This window comes from Vanellus vanellus, assembly GCF_965231255.1.
Source record: "Vanellus vanellus genome assembly, chromosome: 2".
NCBI classification, from domain to species: domain Eukaryota; kingdom Metazoa; phylum Chordata; class Aves; order Charadriiformes; family Charadriidae; genus Vanellus; species Vanellus vanellus.
Window position 1 is genome coordinate 47,432,225 of NC_138906.1, and position 20,891 is coordinate 47,453,115.

General features: G+C 39.6%; 1 protein-coding gene across 1 annotated transcript in view; it reads left to right on the plus strand.

Moving 5' to 3' along the window:
* The window catches only part of ANO10 (anoctamin 10), a gene marked incomplete at its 5' end in the record, with an annotated part of 125,021 nt that extends 104,179 nt beyond the window's left edge, over positions 1 to 20,842 (plus strand). Inside the window, one exon of the mRNA XM_082499667.1 lies at positions 19,951 to 20,842. Within this exon, the coding sequence (XP_082355793.1) occupies positions 19,951 to 19,986 (36 nt within the window). The 3' untranslated portion in view covers positions 19,987 to 20,842. The remainder of the gene's footprint in view (positions 1 to 19,950) is intronic.
* Between the last annotated feature and the right edge of the window lie 49 nt (positions 20,843 to 20,891).

Consider the following 20,891-nt stretch of genomic DNA (forward strand, 5'->3'; position numbering starts at 1 on the left):
ATTTTATTTTGATGTTTTGGTTACTGGAGATAATTACGCTCAATATAAGCTTATCACGAGGGAGACTGACTGGATAACAAGAAGTCAGAGTTTGCAATGACGTACTTGCCTGCTGTCACCCAGGTACACACATCAGTGTTCAAATTACAGTGTTGACTTCAGAAAATTCTGGGGTTCTGACATCTGAAAAATAACCCGCTTGTTTGCTACTGTATTACCAAACTCTTGCCTTCCAGAGCCATCCAGAAGCAAAGCTGTTCTTGGCAGTCCTGTGTTAGCTGTGCAGCTGAAAGACTCTCATATCTAACTCCTAATCAACTGTGAATATGTGGGAGGGTACTGCTTTGAATCAGTGACAATGTGAATGATCGTATGGACAGGCATTGAAGGGAGAAATGGAAGATACCCATTAATAATTGGAGTTGTCAGAAGTGTTTTGTCAGTATGCAAATTTACCATTTACCTAGTTCCAAGTCCTTTTTAGTCTTGCGTGAGGGGCCAGGGCATATATAAACTCCTCGGGTACTGGATAAGCAAAAAAAGTATTCACGTTTTACTTCGTTATGCATCCACAGTGTGAAACTGCATAAGGATTTGTTAGTCCTCCTGGAAGGTGATATTTGATGTGTGTACAAAATGTGAAAATATTAAAGAACAAACCTGAGGGGAAGGTAGATAATTTAGAGAACTGAAAAACTCTGAGTAGAATGATACATCATAAACCACTCTAAATGGGTGGATAAAATACATTCATCACTATTGCATTTCCTCTTTAAATCAGATTTGTTTCTAGCACAAGATTGGGGAAAATGCCATTCTGGACAGAACCTACACGTAGTTCAGGCTGCCAGCAAATCTGTTACAGACAATCTCATCGAAACAACAGCTCAACTATGAAATGATTGAATTGTGAAGTGATTAAACAAAGAAAAATGAATATAAAAAGTGTAACACTGATATGAGGAGTATTTCAATACGTAAGCAAAACGGGGAGCATGTTAAGCGGAGCAAGTGAGGCCTGACGTGTTCAGTTCATCAAGGATATATTTTTTTAGCCTGAATGTCTGCAACAGTCAACATACAAGCATTGCCTGTTCTTTCTCTTATTCTTCTGTGGTGCATCATAAACACAGCATTTCTGCTGCATTTGACGTCTCATACGCTTCTATGGAGAAGCAGCAAGACTTGACATTTGGGAAATGCGAGAGGTTTTGTGCTCAAAGATGGTTAGGGTCAAAGAGCATGTCTTTAGTATACACCATCCTTTTCAGTTTGCATGAAGAATATTTTAGATTCTTGTTGCCTAGTGTGTAGTTAATTCATTACATGCTATGCTGTAAAAACTGCAAGAAATGCGTATTTGCCAAGCTGAAAGTAACCATTTTTTATTATTTATACAGGACAAGGGATGTTGTACATTTAACAGATCATAAAGTACTAAAAGTATTTTGAGGTAATAAGGAAAGTAGAAAACAGTGGAGTTCCCTTAATCTTCTCTTCCTGAAACAAGTGTTAAACTGAAGTGTCTGATACACATATTTTTGTCAACTCAATATAGTATTCAGCTAGGATCTTTTGAAATCATGGGGCATACTGTAGCTTTTATAGATGGGCCTATATACATTACTGTGTATGTATCAGACTTGGTATTGCTGTGTTATGGAAGCAATATTATGTTGCTGCTCTGTGTTTATTTAAGAAGAGACTGAAGTCTCCGATATTCAGAGGGAATTTTCATAAGACCCAAATTCACTTACATATGTGGAAAGCATCATAACCATTATATAAATATCTGTGTGCTTAAACAAAAGAATAAGTTTTCTTGTATGTACTCTCAGCATTGGTTCTCTCTGATGTGCAGTTATATGAATTACAAGTAACATGGCGTGCAGTGGTAGGTAGCTCATATGCAAGAGCGGGTCTATTGGTAAGGTAATGTCTTTTTGCTTCTGAGAAGCGGGCTCTCAGGAGGTTTCAATGGTACTCTTAGGCTCTGCGTAGCCAGGTATGCTTTTTAAGATGCCAGCTCATATAAAATGGATTAGAGAAACCAGGAGGAAAGTATCTGGCAAAAGAATTCAATTCAGTCAGATGCTTTTTAAAGCTTTGTTGTATTTTAAAGTTTTAAGTAAAATAAATGAAAAAGCAGGACTAGAAACAAATAGAATATTTTATAAGTTAAGGTACTGTAGTATTCCTTTTTCTTTTTTTCTTTTTTTTTTCTTTTCTATTGACAGCAAGTAATACTTCAGAAATCATTTCAGAGCATTATGCTCCTCTGTAGCTTGCTAGGTTATTCACCCAGTAATAGGTGTAATGTGCACTCCTTATGGCTATATATCACAGAGTTTCAGAGTTGGAATGGACCTCTAGAGATCATTTAGAAATGGATTGAGAAGAAAAAGATAAAGATTTGCTTTCCTAAGAAGCATTTGGAGAATCTAAAGTTTAGTTGCCCCGTTTGTCTTTATTTTCTCATTTACAGGCTTTGCTGTCTTTTTTTTTTTTTTTTTGAGATTGCTTTAGTTCTTGGGTCTTAGATTGGCTATGCAGCCCTAACAATGAATTTTTTGCCTAATTCCCTTCTCTTCTCAGGAGAATCTTTTTTTTCTCTTTATCTGCTTCCTCAGATGAGGATAGTATTCGTATTCCAACATACTCTTTTGTTGTTGTTGTTCTGCCTCAATTTTTGTCTCACCTGGAAGATCTAGTTGGAATGTGTGTGGAGAAACAAGCAGTACGTGGTAGGTCATTTCTGCAGAGGTGTTGTTGCTCTGCGCCCAGTCATGGCTATATTTTACCTTGTTATCTTGGAGCAAGGCTGTCCAGAGCAATATATACTGCAAAAGTGCACATCTCAATGGAAGAGTCTGCTGCAGTTCTGTAATCTCTTTGGTCCTCAGAGTAGAGGAGAAAATGCTCAAAACACGTCCTGTTTGGGCAGAAATTCTTACCTTGTCAGACTCTGAAAGTTTGGTACAGTATTGGCTTATTCTGGAAGAAGAGGACAAGCCAGAATGGAACATCTCCCAGATAAACTCCAGAATGAATCAGTGGGCCAGTTAGAGCAGAAGGGATGGAGAGGTGCAGAATGTAATTATCTCCACTTAGGGGAACAAAAAGGAGGAAAGAAAACCCCTACCCCAAAACCCCAGGGAAAAGCAGCAAAGACATTCAAGATCACAAAGCAAGGATTTTTCCTTTCAAAGATGAGAAACAGTTTTTTATATTAAAGCAAGTGCTTTCTTTAGAGATTTTTACATAAGGATAGAGGCTGATTACATTTGATACGCAGCTAAACAGAGATAATCCTAAAACCATTTCTAAAAAAAATAGGCAAAAAAATGTGGTGGTATTTTAAGTGATATTGCTCTGTTGATGTCCAAAATGGTTGATCAAACTTTCAGGGATATAATCAATCATATTTCCTTCAAGGGTGTGTTAGGAGGAGTTTAAATTTCAGTGCAAAGAAATATTTTGAAGGTTTAGCGGATGCATGCTTGTGTGCTGACTCCATAGAGTTTTATAGGAAAGAAATAGGAAAAGGTGCAGGATTTTAAGTCTGCATAACTGTTTTGGTAATTCTCATGGAGGAGATGATATATCTGCCAGAACGGCTCACCAAACCTGGGTTTCTGAGATTCAAGTCAGATACTAAGACAAAAGAACTGTGTGTGGTAGGTAACTATTTATATTGCAGTGTTCATATAGTTGTAGCACTTAGAGGGCTTACACACATTAGGACTTCTGTTGCCTTAGCTCTGTATAAAAAACGCAGAAGTGTTGAGTTCCTGCGCCAGAGGGCTTTTTGGATGTCTGTGCTATGCATCCAGGTCACCGTCTGCTTGGCCGTGCAGGTTCCAAAAGCTTTGTGCAGTTCTGCCTGTGAACTGCTTTTGGTTGCTTAGGAAGAAAAAAGGAGAGTTGAAAAAGCGTGGGCAGCAGCACGGCCCGAGATGCTTAAGGACAATTTTACCTGCTCTTGAAAGAGCAGGGCTGCCTGAAACAAAACCCGGATTGCTGGGTATTCAGTGAAGAGAAGCTCTGTGTTGGTGCCCTCCTTGCTTGAATAGTTTGAAATAAATTAAAAACTATGGAAGTCTGTTTCCTTGAAAGGATGGGGTTTCTTATCGGCATGTTCTTAAGCTGATTGAATTTTTTCAAAAGGTAAGAGTACTCCTACATAGAGAGAAAGGAGTAGTAAATTTGCTGACTAGATAAGTTTCTTGTGACTCTTGGTACTTCCTGTTTCGGCCTTGAGATATGGTATCGATCAGTCTGTCTCTGGAAAAAGGCTTGGTCATCTTTGGGGAGATGGAAGTGTCTGTTCTTTGGTAACTAGTACGTGTGGTAAGTAGCGGTGAGGTAAAATCTTAATGAAAATGAAAGATGTATGAGTTGATGGAAGTACTGTTGAGCAAACCCAGAATTTAGCTGGTCTGCCAAGTTGAGAAACTCTAGGTGACTAAATTAAGATCACATGTGGTAAGAAGACACCTTTCTTCTGCAGGTGGGACACACCCAGAGTTTCCCTTACTTGTTTGTAACTCAGTGATGTTGCAATTAACAGACGAAACTATTAATTAGTTCATCCAGTTACTTCTCTGGGAGTGATCAGTCCTATGTTTTCCATGAGAAGTGTACAAAAGTGTAGCGAACACGGTTAGAATTTTGGAATAACTTTAATGGGAGCAGTTGCTTATTCTCTGTATCAGTGAGTGTTGAGCTTCTCTCACGAATCAGAAGAATTTTCATATCTGCTTCAAAAATAAGATTATTTTTAATGCCACTGTGGAGGTTTCAGTTTGTTGCATAAACATCTAATACAAGAGCATTTATATGGATCTTAGCAATTCTGAGTTGTATTTTATTTTCACTGATCAGCAGAAATCAAGAAAAGACATTCACTTATTCATTAACATTAGGGACAAAGGCTTCTTTTCTTTTTAGTCAAAGCCCTGCAGATCCCATAAGGGAGAAAATTTTGTTAAGGTGTTACTTACATATTTTTCCCAATATTATTTGTGGTTATTCCCATGTCACAGAAAGATCAAACAAAGTCAAAAAGCAAGTTCAGCAGATGGCAGTTTCCATGGGATACGTTTCTTTGATCAAAAGTTAATAAGATTGCAAATTTCAAACATAATTTGAAGGTTACTTGTATATAAGATTAAGACTTAGTAATATAGAGTAACATATATTATATATATTTTAAATCAATGCTTAATGCTAATTAGTCTTTAGGGTATACTGTCTGCTGAAGAACTCCTTTGCTGACTGAAGTGTGAATTCGCCGTAACATTATGGTAGCAATATCGGCCAATTTCCAGATTTCACACAGTACAAATGAGGAGGGGCTGGGGAGGAGAATTCTCAAGGTAACAAAAACCAAAAAAAAAAAACACATGGAAACCAAAACCTAGCAGCCTCCCATTAATATTATTCATAATGCCCCTTTAAATACAAGCATTATACTGACACTGCTCATTCCTGTGAAACTAGCGTTGTTAAAATCTTCTTTATTTGTTCTTCTGTGTGTGTGCGTGTGTGTGCATTTTCTTTGTATTTTTTATATATGCATAGATGCAGTATACAGGTACACAGAGAGAGAAAGAAGAATCTGTGTGCGTGGATGCTGTTGAGTGCCTTTTGTAGGTGCACTCCTACACTGGCTTACTGTAAACCACAGCATACAATTCCGTTTCTTTTTACTGGGCATACTCATTTCCTTTGATGTATTTCCTTACACCACTAATAATTGCTGTTATTTCCTATTAATATGGAAAATGATGCACGCTCTTTTTTTTTTTGTATGAGAGGCATTTGCTTTAGACTATTGAAGAAATCTTTTGCTACGGTTGTAAATTATTACTATTTTAGGAAAGGATGTAACTGACTGCCACAGGTTTTGCAGTTCTGTTGGTCCTATAAGGGTATATGGAATTTTCACTCTTTGCTTTCTGATTGTTTCCAGCGCCAAAAAGGAAACATGAGCATGTAAGCACTGACATATTATCAAGCTCAAAGTGCAGAAAATGGATTTCTGCAGCTTGTTAATATTTTGTAATTATTTGTCCTGTCCCAGCTTGCGTATTTGATTTGCCCTGAAGGATCTGTGGAAATATGCATTCACCTTCCATCTTATACCATCACATAAATTTACAGTGAATTAACTAGGTGACTCATTGGATAATATTAACTTCCTTTACTGATGCAAAATCATATGATGTCTTATACATTTATTTAGAGTCCTTTGACAGCACTTACCGGTTTGTTTGACAGATGTAACAACTTATTTTTTAAAGGTCTTACTATAAAATTTATAAGACAACATCTATTTTCTGACAAATGGTGATGTTGTGTGGTGTTTCTATAGCAATAGAACAGAGTGTTAATGTGGTACAACTAATGTGTTGAAGAGATATTTTTTTAGATATTTGTGGATGTATGCTAGATAATGTATTTATTGCTATGATAGATTAAAATTGAGAAATAGGAATGTGATGGAACTGGTAACCCAGGGTACCCGGTAGAAAACACTTTGCAATGTATAAGAAACATTTCAAAGCAAAGCCTTGAGGTCTGATAGAATTAAATTAGTGTGGCAATTTAACATGAATCACAATAGTTAATCCCTCAGTGCATGCTGAAGCCGGCACCATTAGCTCTAATTTCCATTGAAGCAAAAGAAGAAGGTCAGTCTGGAACAGAGGCTGGACTGAAGCAGTGTATATCTATTCAACACTTTTATTTGTAGGCTTCAGTTTGTTGCCAGGCTTTATCCAGCCCCTCTGAGCAGAGCAGCAAAGTGGGGCTGTGCTAGGAGCTCGCTGTTCTTCCTTTCCTTCCCACTGCTCCTGAAAAGAGGAGTGGGATGATGGGAGCCAGAGGAATGCAGCTCTCTTCCCACCAGGGAGCTGCCAGGTTCCAGGGCCAGTCCTCTTGGCAGTTTTTCTGCCAGCAAGTTTGACCCTCACCAACCAGCGAATTTAGATGCAGAGGGGAGAAATTTCTAGGTTTGAAGACATTTGAAGTAAAAATCTAAGGAAGAGGGTGCAACTAAGACAGCAGAAGACAGGAGTGGGAATCAGCAAGGAATAAATAGGAAAAGGAGTAAAATACTTTATTAAAGAAAGCAAAAATACTTTACAAAAATGAAAAAGCTGGAAAAAGAGGTGTGTTACCAAAACGTATGAAAACATTCTGTGCATGGAAAAGCTGTATAAACACAAAGTTCATATTGAAATTATGCTTACCCTTTTTGGCAATTATTCAAGTTTTGTTTAGAAGGTAATAGTTTTAATATAAAGTTCTAAACCTAAAAATTACAATGTTATCAAAAGCAAGTCTTACAAATTTCTGTGCATTTTATGTAATACAAGTAATCTGCTTATGCCATTATGTATTGTTTTGCACAAAATTTAAGTTAACAGAGAGAAACTGAGATTATAGGGCTGACAAGGCTTGAAAATAACAAAATTAAGTAGTTAGAAATCAGTCCTACATTTTTTTTCCAGTCTAAACCTCACCCTAGAATCTTTTTCTGTAGTTGCCCAGTGTAGTGTAGGGTGCTCTAAGGCACTAAATCAGATCTCAGAAACAACGTACATGCTAATATTCAGCATATCTACACACTACTGTTTGTCTTCATGCTACATAGCTGCTTAAAGCTTCAAATCTCTTCAGCCTGCAAATAGTCACTATTATATAGTTTTAATTTTCCATAGCTTGCTCTTTATTGCATAATAATTTCATAAAGCTTTGCAAAGAAATTGGAAGATAGTACTGGAGGCAGAAAACCACAAAATTTTATTAGGGTTTCTGACAGCAATACAGACAGCTCTGAAAAGGGGGGCTATGGAGAAAGAGCACCTGGGGCACGACAGTACTGATGAGTATAGCAACTCATTGATGTAACTCACAGGAGAGCTTTGTTTTCCTAGTGAAAAGGCAGACAGACGGACAGGAGCTTTACCAATCGAGCACTACATCACTTCTGAACAAACATGGTAAACAACCTGTAGCAAAGAGGTTTTCTTCCTTCAACAAGGCCAAGTGCAATGCCTTACATGTGGGTCGGGGCAATCCCAAGCACAAATACAGCCTCGGCGGGGAATGGCTGGAGAGCGGACCTGGGGGTGCTGATTGACAAGAAGCTCAACATGAGCCAGCAGTGTGCCATCACAGCACAGAAGGCCAACCGTATCCTGGGCTGCATCAAAAGAAATGTGGCCAGCAGGTCAAAGGAGGCGATTCTGCCCCTCCACTCTTGTGAGACCCCACCTGGAGTACTGCATCCAGCTCTGGAGTCCCCAACATAAGAAGGACATGGACCTGCTGGAGCGTGTCCAGAGGAGAGCCACGAGGATGATCTGAGGACTGGATCAGCTCTCCTATGAGGAGAGGCTGAAAGAGTTGGGGCTGTTCAGCCTGGAGAAGAGAAAGCTCTGGGGAGATCTTATTGCGGCCTTCCAGTCCCTAAAGGGGGCCTACAGGAGAGCTGGGGAAGGACTTTTTACTAGGGCATGTAGGGATAGGACGAGGGGGAATGGCTTTAAACTGGAAGAGGGCAGGTTCAGATTGAACATTAGGAAGAAGTTTTTCACTTTGAGGGTGGTGAGGCACTGGAACAGGTTGCCCAGAGAGGTTGTTGAGGCCCCATCCCTGAAGGTGTTCAAGGCCAGGCTGGATGTGGCCTTGGGCAACCTGGTCTGGTGGGAGGTGTCCCTGTCTATGGCAGGGGGGTTGGAACTCGATGATCTTCAAGGTCCTTTCCAACCTAAAACATTCTATGATTCCCACAAATTTGTTGGGGAAAAGGAAAAGCATTTTGTTTACTTGTAGCCTGGGAAGCACGTAAAGGGAAATGCTGGCTTCACTGAAGTATACGAGAACTTTGCCGTTACCTTCAAGGAAACGAGACCTTTACCCTTTGTTAGCTTGTTTAAAATTACTACAGGCATAGCAGAGTAATTTATAAATATTGTTATACTTATAATTTAGGACTACGTCAGCTGTTACAACTTTACTAATTTTGAAGAAATGCAGAGTTATAAACTAACAAACAAACCTTTTACTCATGTTCAAAATATCTGTGCAAGCTAATTCAAAGTTTATTCTGACTCTCCTACATGCTTATTAGACAACCTTTCATAGTTCGTTGAGTAATGCTTTGCATCCCGTTGTGCATCTTAAATGAAAATGGCAACTTAAATAAGCTATATGTGTTCTTTGTGTATGTGCGTCTACCTGTGTTGTAAGGGTTGTGAGATCAAGGGTTTCTCTAGCCCAGGCCCCAAAGTGGCAGTAAGATTCCCAGGTTAGAGTGAAGAGCAGGGCTAACATCTATTTCCCCATAGTATTTTGCCATCCTCTGCCTGTGTTTGATTCAAGAACTTTCTGAGCCAGATCATAAATCCACCATAAGTAATTTGAGTAATTGACTTTATCTGAATAGGTATATTACTTTATCTAATCAGACAGATATCCACTCAAATATATTTTCAAAAGCAAATCAATACCTTTAACTGATCAATATTTATGCTTAGCCCAGTGTTTAACTAAGGGAAAACAAGTTGCCTCTTTTTCCATGTGTGTATAGTTTTCCCAAGGAGCAGGGTGCTTGGCAGAAGGGGAATTTGCCTTGTCAGAGGTGTCTTTCGTGGAAGATGGAATTCTGTCATTCACACCATTGCCGTTCTGCAAGGATCTGCAAAGGGACCTTTGACACACTTTAAAATTGGTAGAACTGATTTATTCAGAATATTTATAAAGTTACTGTAACTAGCAATTGCTAACCAGCTGGCTGTTCATAGGCAATAGCAGGTAATAGCCGAGCCCTCACAGAAAGTAGAAGAAAGCTTGTCTTGGAAGAGAAAGACAAGAATGAAACTATTACTGGAAATTATCTTGCAAGGACAAGTACTTGGGGCAGGAGAGTCTCTACAGGGGAGGAAAAACAAATAAGATGACCTGGCAGGTCCTTTCTGTTGCTGGTCTCGGATTCTTTGCCTATTAAACTCAAGTAGAATTGAGAATAGTTCTTCTTCACCAAATAATTTAAACATTTAATAGTTTTTCCTACTTTACTGCAGTGAAATGTTATTTTTTGAATACTGTGGTCACAATAACTTTAGAATTAAACTAATTTTCCATGCTAATATGGCAGATAAACGGAGAGGCAAATTCCTCCTTAAGAAAAAATTCCTTCAAAAGTGTGGTTGCTTTTGCTGTGTGTCTGCCCGGCACTTAGTGTGGAAGTCTAATTTCTAATTACGTGGTTTATACATCGAGTATATTTCAGTATTTTCTACTTACACTGTTCTGTTGTTTGATTTTTCTACTGTCATCTGATGTTATTTGTCAGGCTGAAGTTTCTTGCCTGAAACTTTGTATGTGCAGGATTGTGGCTGGTGTGTGGTAGCAGGACAGAGCACAGCCATGTACCCTCCGTGTGTATCTGCTTTTGATACCAGATTTATATCACAGATAGAAATTTCCAAAAATAGTACCTTAAGTTGGGTTCTTAGTTTCAGATCTACAGTGAAAGCCTGATTACCTAATTGATTCCCTGTGCAGAGGAGTAAACTTTTTTTGTTATTATTACTAATTTTTAGAAACTCGGGGCTCTGTACGGATCCACAAATTAACAAATTTGGAAAGAATTGTGGGCTCAGGTTATGGTTCAGGCCAGCTGGGCTTGGGCTGGGGCTCGGCATGCCTCTGTGTCCTCTGGCAGAGCAGAGGGTGGACAGGGCACTAGTGCTTTGGGTGCTTAGGTATTGGGCTTGGCGTGCCTGGGTTCCAGCGATGGCCAAATCTGCAGCCAGAAAGTAATGGGATTATGGATTTTTTGTTTTGTTTTGTTTCCTTCTGAGGGTTGGGCATAATTCATTTGGGGACACCATCTCAACTTTTCACACAGTCTGTTCCCTGCTGTTGCATGGACTACAAGGAGACGTGCTCATGCTCTTTGGTTTTTCCTCTGTTCTTTTTGTGGCATTAAATAGTTTAAAATAGTCTTTTGCCTTTCGTACAACAGAATTTGTTAAAGGATGTTGGCAAAAACTGTGTGGGTTTTGGCATGTGTAATACTGGAATAGATGTTGTGTGGTCTCCTCAGGGCTAAACCTCTACTGCTGCGTGGGTTTCTGCACTCGAGGGAGGCTTGTGTCTATAACCCAGCGGGTCCCTTCCAGCCTTAGGTTGGCAAAAATGGAAGCGCAGAGCTCACATAGCTTTGCTTATCTTGAAAGTTTTAGACCGAAGCATTTATTCTTGCAGAAGCTGTAGTGAGCTGTGCGTTTTTGACATCGTCTGAGCACTTAACCGTTCCCGCAGAAGTGTGAGGAGGAAGGACTGCCGGCTGTCTCACTGCAGTGCCACGGACCACCTTCAAGTCTCTCCCCATTTCCTCAGACACTGTTTTTGCTGTTTCTCAGCTGTGCCTCCTGAATCGTGAGGCAGGGTGAGCGCAAAGCACGTGAGCTTACGCCGTAAATTAGTGTATACCGAGAGACCTGGTTCTTAGCTAGGCTGTTACTGCTGCTACAGTTGGTATAAGGCTAATTCAGCTATGGCTGCAGTTACGCTTCAGTGTCAGGCATATCCCTATCAAGAAATTAGGGATTTGTGACCAGAGGCCAAGTTAAACTCTCAAAATGCTGCGTATTTCTCTTCCAAAGGATAACTTCGTACTTAGGGGTACCCCGCTTAGCATATAAGCTGGTTAAACTTCAGAGAGAAGGAAAGGTTTCTTCTATCCATTTTCTCTTGATCATAACTAGTAACTGCAAACTGGTAACGAACATTATCCAAAACTCCTGAGAAAATAAATTTTATCATAGCTCACCCTGAAATCATTAGAACATTGTTGACGTGCTATTAAGCCAGGGACAAACTGCACCCTTAAACTGTAGTGAAGTCTGTTTGACCCAGGTCACAAAAATTTAAGAAATGTATGAGTGACCAGCACAGATCTGGAAGGACTGTGCAGTCCACCCCTCCGCTCCGAGAGGCGATCGAGGTCACGTCACTTTGGATATTTTTGCATCATTGCTTTCATAGCTAGTCGATAGTTTCTGACTCCAAAATCTATTGACTGGCTGCTTATCAGACGAGAGGTAATTGCAGAGCTGAAGGGGAGAGCATTTGCGAAGGCTGGTCCAGCATCCTGTGAGTGCGGTTAGAGCACGTGCTCTTTGTTAGGCATTCAGACATATTGTTAGTGTTATTTATCTTTCGCTTCGCAACTCTGTGGTCAGATGTGGTGAAAGAAGAGTATTTTTAAAAGTATGACCTAAAATAAGATAAAAATAAATGTTCTGAGGGTCAGAATGCATAACCTACACTTTTGAAGAAAATACTATGATACTATCTAATGTAGCTGCTACTATTATTTCCACATTTTTGTACTATCTACTGAACTAAAATAAGGTTCAGCAAAGGGTGACTAATGCAGTAAGAACATTGTAATGAGTATTAATTAATACTTTGCAATTTAAATCAGAGACAATATGAAGTAGATCAGAAAAAAAAATCTTGGAAAAAATCTACTACAAATGGGGTTGCTTTGTCTGCTGTGGCTCACAGTGCTATTAATCAGGCACAATATTCCAAGGCACGTATTATGTGATTCTGCAAGTTTTCCTGACTCTGCACTTACTAATTTTGCAAACTTACTGTTTCATTAACGCTAGCTTTTTGTACTTGCTATTCTGTCATGAATTAGGCATACAAGAAAGGAAAGAACAGGATTATTTTTTTTGCTCTTTGCTGTTACCTGCTCTTTGTTGTAGCAGATTCCCATTCTAGATCTGTAGAGTCCAGGCATGCTTCTCTGCCCCAAGTCCTGTAGGAACAACAACAAAAAAATCTCAGCCTGGAAGGGACCTCAGAAGGTCTCTAGTTCAACCCCCTGCTCAAAGCAGGGTCAACACTTGAGTTCAGGCTGGGTTACTTGGGGGGTTTTTCCAGTCATGTCTTGAAAACCTCTAAGGACAGAGAATGCAAAACCTGCCTGCACCCCCACTGCAGTCCTTAGTCATCCTTGTAGTGGACTGGTTTTTTTTGAGAGGCGCTAATTTCTTTATGACCACTTTGTTTCTTGTTCTCTTGCTATGCACCTCAGCAAAGAGCCTGGCTCCATCTTCTTGCTATCCTCCGTGTAGATATTGGCAGGTGGCTCAGCCTTTTCTCACGGAGTATGTGCATCAGCTCCCTGCCCATCTTGTATCCCATGGCTAGACTTGGGGAAGGTGATCAGTATGCTTATACTGGAGGCCCCAAAAATGGACACAATATTCCAGATGGAGCCTAGAAGTAAGGAGAGTAATAGGTGCAGTGTGTGGTAACTTTTGAGTCCTCAAAAGTTAAATTATTGTAATTGCTTAGAGTCCTTCTCATGAGAGGTACATAATTCAGCATTTGTTTCTTTATCTTCAGTTTAAAATTCTTCTCACCTCCTCGTCAAAAATCTTCATTTTGGCTGTTAAATGCTCAAGTATGACTTTTCTTTGTAGAGAGTTGTTTTCACTGGTTTGCAGCATCACAGGACCGTTGGTCTTGACTCTGGTAAATAAGGAAGTTGTGAAATTGTTCCTACAAGTCTTTTATCATATTACTCCAGAAGGGGGGAAGCTGTATTCTGGAAATCAATAGCTGTCAAGAAGACTTGAGGGTTATAGTGGATGAGTTACCGAACAAAAGCATTCAGTGTTACATTGTGGCTGTGTGGTATAACACAGAAGTCCTGGGATTTATAAACAGGAGTATACTAGTATAGAAGGTGTTCATTGCTACTGTAAACAAGCGTGTTGTTATTGTTGTTATCTCTAGGTATGGCAACGAAGAGGTTGCTGAAAAACTGTTCAGAGTCAGCAATGAGGCTTAAAAGTTACCGCAGACCTCAAGTCCTTAAGTTCCATTCCCTGCAGAGAGTGGTCAACGCTACGTGCAAAAAACTTGAGGGAAGGTTTGCGGTTCTAGATACGAAGCTGCCACAACTTTCCACCATTATAATCAGCGAGAACAAATTTCCATTAAATAATTTTTTACACTTTTACACAGAATATAATGTTAGATGTGGAAGAGGCTTACTGCATTTCGAAGTAGGTGTTAATTTGCCTCTTGTCTAGCTGGCTGGTACTTACAGATTATGCTGATACAGTTCTTGCAGTTGTCAGCAAACAGCTCGAGGCCCAAGAAACTGTCTTTTGTTGTGACTGTACACCATTAGGAAAGAATAATTTCTATAAATATCCACTGTGTTTTCGTATTATAATTAATTTGTGAAAATGGGCAAGATAGCATGTAACACTACGCTTTCTTTAAGCAGTAAACTGCTGATGAGCTCTTCTACATGGTGAATACAGGAAAAGCAGAAGATGGAGAGTTGCTGATAAGAAACATCTGCCTTTGTGTCTTCTTATATTTAACTATATGGCTACTTACATGTCTATTCTTCATATACACAAACATATGTGTACATTGAGTATGCATATGGAAAAGCCCAGACTGGCGAGTCATTAACTCCTGGTTTCACTGATTTTTACTTTTAAATGCTTTTTACTTTTTAAAATCGTTTTCCTCAGGTTGTGGTTGAATTGTCAGTTTGGCGTTAACACACACAGTGGTAAAATTAAGAGTAGTTAAGAGGCTGGCTTACGAGGACCGAGCATAACTGGAAAATAACAATGTTCTAAGCATTGGACACAGAGCTCAGCCAGTGCTAGAAATCAACGTTAAACAGACAAGCAGAAGTGAGGAAAGCAAAGACTGTGAGCCACCTGATAAAATGTTGGCTGTCCCGTAGAAACCATATAGGAAACTGGAGAGTGTCTGATTAGATGATGAGTGTGTGTGGAATGGTCACTGGTAACAGCAGAAGTGCTGGGACCTCTCTGTCATCCTCTCGTGCCGAAAGAAGGTCACAGATGGACATGCAAGATAGGGTTTGTGAAAGGCAGTGCGCGCTGCTCAGCCACGGCAGCAGAGCGAAGCTTCGCGCCAGGGCGTACAATGTCCATGCTGAAAGCAGCCCCGCTGCACAGAGCGAGATGCAAAGCATCTCATCATCCGTGGGCTCTGCACACAGGGTTTGAAAATGAAGGCGGACCACGGTTCTTCTCGTGCTGGGCAGAACCGACCTGCGTTTCCAGTGAGGCTGTGGCTTGAGCGAGCGCTGCTAGTGGTAAATCTCATAGCAACTCAACTGGTTTCCCTTTAGTCAGGGTCTGTTGTGTTGCTGTGTATTTCTGTTAGTCCGTGTTTGCAGCTATTTCTTTTACTTGCATACATTAAGTAGTATTGTTCATAGCACAGGATCAGACAAATCACAGGAATCAGACTTCGTAGACCCTCTAGCTGGAGAGTTACTGGTCACTGATAACTGTAGTGTGTACTAAAATTTGTTTCTGGTTGAGAACACACAAAGGAAGTAGTCCGATTTCCAGACTTGGTGTGCAACTGTATTTGTGGTGTGTAAGTATGTTATGCTTCATTAAAGTGCTTTCAGAAAATTTAATGTTGAAATGTAGTGAAAGCCAATTAATTCGTAAAGTCTATTTGTAAACCACATTGAGGAACTTTTGCTATTTCTACTGAAAGTACTGTCTAATTATATTATGTGTGCTTTAGAGAGAAATTTAAACTTAATAAAATGGAAATAGCAAATCTATTGAATTACAGCAGATAAATATTTAGAGGCAATTCCTAACAGTAGAATTTTAGAATAAACTACATTATAGCCCCACTACAATAAACTAATGTTAGTCTAAACACATGGTTCTCTTACGTGTTACATGCATAGGCTACTGTTGCTACGTGTGCTGCATAAAACGGGCCATTAATTTGGTGCAGCCACACAGCGGGAGAGAGACGTGATCCAAAGTGCTGTGCAGAGCCAGGCCTGGATTGCCAGGGAGCAGGGCTGTGCCATTGGTTGTCACACACCAGCCACCTATTTTGCAAAACAGAAGCATAAACCTCTCGTTAGTAATTCTCAGCTGATAATAAATGAAGAATGGTTTACTGAGCCACCTCATTTCTGAACTGTGCCTCTGGTTAGTTTACAGAGGCTTTTAATACCCCTCAACTGAGTGTTGTTTTTCTTTGTCATTATGTGTCTAGTAGGTTTGAAAAGTAGACTGAGAAAGTTTTAATACCTCTTTTTTCTATATTTTTAAAGTACTGCTTCAAACTTAGAAGAAATATCTTTTTGATGGAAGAGTATTTAAGTCAGTTCCACAGGTTTGTCAATGAGCCTGTTGTGGCCATCAGGGTAAAGGTGATCTTAAAAGGTACCTTGTCAGTTCCCCTGCTCAGTATCAGAAAAAAAAAAAATACGCTCCCTTTCCCATATGTTGTTCTAGAGAAATATTTTCCCAGTAAAATGGAACATTTGCTTTCACAGTAAAAGAAAAGAAAATTTAAAAATTCTTCAGCCTGATCTTGGCAAAGAATTTCACTGTCTAATGGTGCCACCACATGTTGCTTGCCCAAGTGAGAGCTCTTAGGGGAGCCTGGTGGTGCCAGGTACTGCAAAATATGTTTTGGTATTAGAAGTTAGAAAGAAGAAATGAAATATGCAGCTCTTGGGGTTCTCACGTTGCTTATGATTCATTTCCTGAAATATGGGAGTGACTGCACTTGGACCGGTTTTGCCCAGGCTGTGTGTGCCATGGTGGCATGTGAAACTATTTTAAGAGGTTTTTCTACTCACTGGCCCACTGAAGAAGCTGGGAAATTTGTTTGTTTGTCATATATTTTAAATATACTAGCATAAGATCGCCAGCATAAGAGAATACTAGCTCAGTTAAAATCAGGAGGGGCTTCAAAAATAAATGACAGTAGTCCCGCTTCTACAGATAACCATCTAGTCATCATTAATAGTCATGTGCTTGGTTTTTTCCCAGACTTGGCAAGCCCTGCGGAAATCAGAGAATAAAAATACCTTTCCAGTTTTCTACGTTCCTCATCAATCCCCGTATAATTACAATAATGCTCAGAATTTAAGAAAAATCATTCTAAAATAAGAGAATTAGGTTTGCGTTTGATGAATCATGAACTGAATTAAGTTGCTGTCTTCTGTATCTTTTTAATGTTTTTACATTGGGGGTAGAAGTCACTTTAAGATGCTGTAGTTTTATACAGACATTTATTTAAATAAGTGAGTCAGGATGCAGAAGAGGAATTTGTACTTCAGCTTTTAGATACGGCTTTTTTTCTGCACTGTTACTATGGAGAAGCATATAAATATTTGTATCCCAAACTAATGTTACTTCCCTTATAGATGGCATGGAAATACAGATAAAAACAGTGAAGAAGAGTTATTGTAGGTCGGATTTATCATGAAGAGTGATGTTTTGGAATGGGTCCAGGCACAGGCTACCAGCAAAGGAAAGTTAGAAGGTGCTGCGCTAAAGCAATCTGACATCTTTATGTTACGGGATAGAAATTGAATGAAAGTGTCTGTTGTATTTGCAGTTTCCTTTTTTCCATTTTTTTAATTATTTTTATTTGGTATTTGTCTTTCTAATAGCTCGAATGTACTAAGCCATTTGTATAAAATCAAGGACAAGCATAAAAGAACGAACTTTAACTCAGAAGCACGTGTCATCTACCACTGGGTGGATGATATGGAAACCACGCAGCTGCTTAGGAGTTGGAAGCTGCATAATTTATTTCTTCATTTCTTCACACTTTTTCATGTCCAGCCTTTTTCTTTCCTTGCGTGCCAGATCTCAAAGGCAGCAGTCATGCTGGACACCAGCCTACAGCCTCCTGAATTGCAGCGGAGCTGTGCGTTTCCTTGCCTTTTTTGCTCACCTTGTCCTTTGGGCTGGTCTCCATCTCATCTCCTTCCTTTGACTGTTGTCTCTCAGTCTTTTTTGGGGGGGACTTAAGTCACAGTAATTATTTCTTAGTCTGTCAGGGTGGTTTCCAGCCTTCCAGACGTTGCAAGACCCTTAGCTGATAACTCCAGGTGATGTGTGAGGGACAACTTTGGCAGAGTTTAAACTCTGCTCTCTTATTGCCTCTGTAAGTTCTGTATTATGAAAAATCCTCTTTTAACAAGAAGCTTCAAAGAATGGCTCTGGTTTCTCTTACTCAGCAGATATTTTCCACGCCTGGAATTGTTATTCTGGTTTCACACTGAGATCTCTCTGGTGATGTCCTAAGATAACGAAAACAAAAACGGTTAACAACAGGATTGGAAATAACACATATCACCGTAGCAGTCTGCTGCCTGTTTCTGATATCACAGGATGTTTTCTTTCAGTTCAACAGCAAAAAAAAGGCGCAATACAGAAATACTGAGTAGTAGTTACAGCTTAACATTTATGCAATGGGAAATTAGGGGCAGCGTTTTGTCAGTAGTTCATTGACCTTTTAAGATCCCTTAAATAAGTAAGGCTAAATTACTTTTATGATTTTTCTAAAAATAAAAAAAAAACCTCTACGGTATTGAGGACTTCACAGTGAACTAAAATCTTACATTTGTAAAGAACGTACCTGTTGTGGTTTCAGCTGGGACAGAGTTAATTTTCTTCTGCTGTGTTTTGGATTTAGTATGAGAATAATGTTGATAACACATACTGTTTTAGTTGTTGCTAAGTAATGCTTATATTAAGTCAAGGAGTTTTTTCAGCTTCCCATGGAAGCTGGGAGGGAGCACAGACAGGACGGGCTGGCCAAAGGAATATTCCATACCATAGACATCATGCTCAGTATATAAATGGGGGTTGGCTGGGCGGCAGGGATTTGCGATAGCTGCTTAGGACAGGCTGGGCAACTGATTGCCGGTGGTGAGCAATAGCCTTGCATCACTCTTTTTGTATGTTCTTTTACCATTATTATTAGTAGTATTATTTTCTCTTCAGTTACTGTTCTATTAAACTGTCTTTATCTCAACGCATGGTTTGTTTTGGTTTTTTTTTCCTTTTTCTCCCTCTTCTTCCTATCCCACTGGGGTGGGGAGTGAGCAAACACCTGCGTGGTCTGAGTTGCCATCTGGGGTTAAACCGCGCCAGTCCCTTAAAAATGTGCATACCACTTGGCCAGCAGGTAGATTCTCCCACTGACTAAGCAAATTGTATTTGTGTCTTCAGAACGAATATCTGCTATAACAATTTTTTTTTAATTCCCTTTGTGTCTGAGATTCTGATATCACAGTCCTTCATTGTGGTGAGAATTTTGCTTAACTGAAGTTATCACAAAGAACTATCCTGTATTTTAATAAATAACTAAATAAATAAACCTGTGATTCAGAGATAAGCATTCTTAATTCCAGCCTGGTATTGATGTTTTCCTAAATGGAAGAGCGGATTTCCAGTGAAGCCCATCAGCCATACCTGTCTGTGCATTACTGCCATTATTTTAGGCAAGGGCAGTGCCGCCTGTGAAGAGGCAAAGTGACAGTCACCCTGCACACAGGCGGGACTGGGGGGAGCGGCGGTGGCGATGCCGGCTGACACAGTGCGCTGTCATGGGAACAGTTATTGCCTCAGAGTGGCAGGAGACAGTTCCAATACAACAGGAATTTCCCCCTGGCTTTTCATTTTGCCACGCTTTCAGCAGTTCCCCCTGGTCATAAGTCTGAGGGAGAAGGTTGGTTTTTTTTTTCCTGTGTCTGTTGGGCCCAGTAATTTGAGGGTAATGCATCATTCATCACAAAAAGAAGTAATTAGCATCCAAATTGCATCATCATTTGCTGAGTCTTCTGGTGGGAAAAGTAATACCTCTGTTAAAACTGTGTCATTTGTAAAAGTCAGGCATTACAGACTTGCGTTTTTGTTTTTAACTACCGAAGCTTGAGTTAATTTTTTTGAGTAGTTTTATTATTCAGTTGGATTCAGAAGTTGTCCTGCTTTCAATTTTTGCTGGTTTGTGTAATTCCTCATGCTACCACTGAACTTAGTGTACCTCTTCTTTTTCTGCCTTCTCTCGCAGCAAATGAAGCTGGCGGCTGAGTCACTGAAGGAGTAAACACGAGGGAAGGAGGATGACTAAAGCAGTCACATGCGAACACGGGCACTTCTTGAGCGTTTCTTTATGATGATGTGTAACTCTCGGAGTGTGCACTCTACCATCTATTCAGTAGGTGGCACCTGCTTGGTAAATATTCTCTGCCTGACACTACAAAAAAGATATTTTCTCCTCGCCCTCTTTGCTTCTTATATGCAATTGGTGAAGTTAACACCAAATAAAGCACTCCGGCTTACGCTGGGTCTGGCTGAAGTCTGCCACCCTCGCCCTGCTTTGAGTGGTTGAAAACAGATCCTGTGAGTAAGGCATCCAGAAGCCAACTAGACTTTTCAACTGCAACTTTGTAAAAGGAAAAAAAAAAAAAAAAAAAAAAAAGATAGACAGATAGACTATCATTTAATTCACAGCGTATGGTCCCTTTGGGGTTATTGCCCCTTTTGTTTCTTTATTACAAATCATGTATTTTTTTCAGAGACTGCTTCTTCGCTGCTGTTTGCACATAGCAAATTAGTTTAAATATTTTATACATTGCATAATGAAATACATTATTGTTCCTTATATGATCTGAGAAATATTTGAACGTAATTATTATAAAGTATGCATTATATATTCCTGTGTGCTAGTTATCTAAATAAGCCATAGCTAAAATCTTTTCAAAAGCTGGGTAAAAGACATTGAGTAAGACACAGGTTGCTGATCAGTAATTTATGAAGTGTATTTATTTTTTAAGTTACATTGGATTTTGGGATCGCTTCCCTGGCTCTTGAACTGCAGCATTGTATGAATGGGTCTTTTGATTAAATGAACTGACAGTAACAGATCAATTAAACTTGATATACCTTGATACCAAATAAACTTGATAAATGTAGTGAATATCTGATTTTTTTCCTTGCCTTTCATAAATA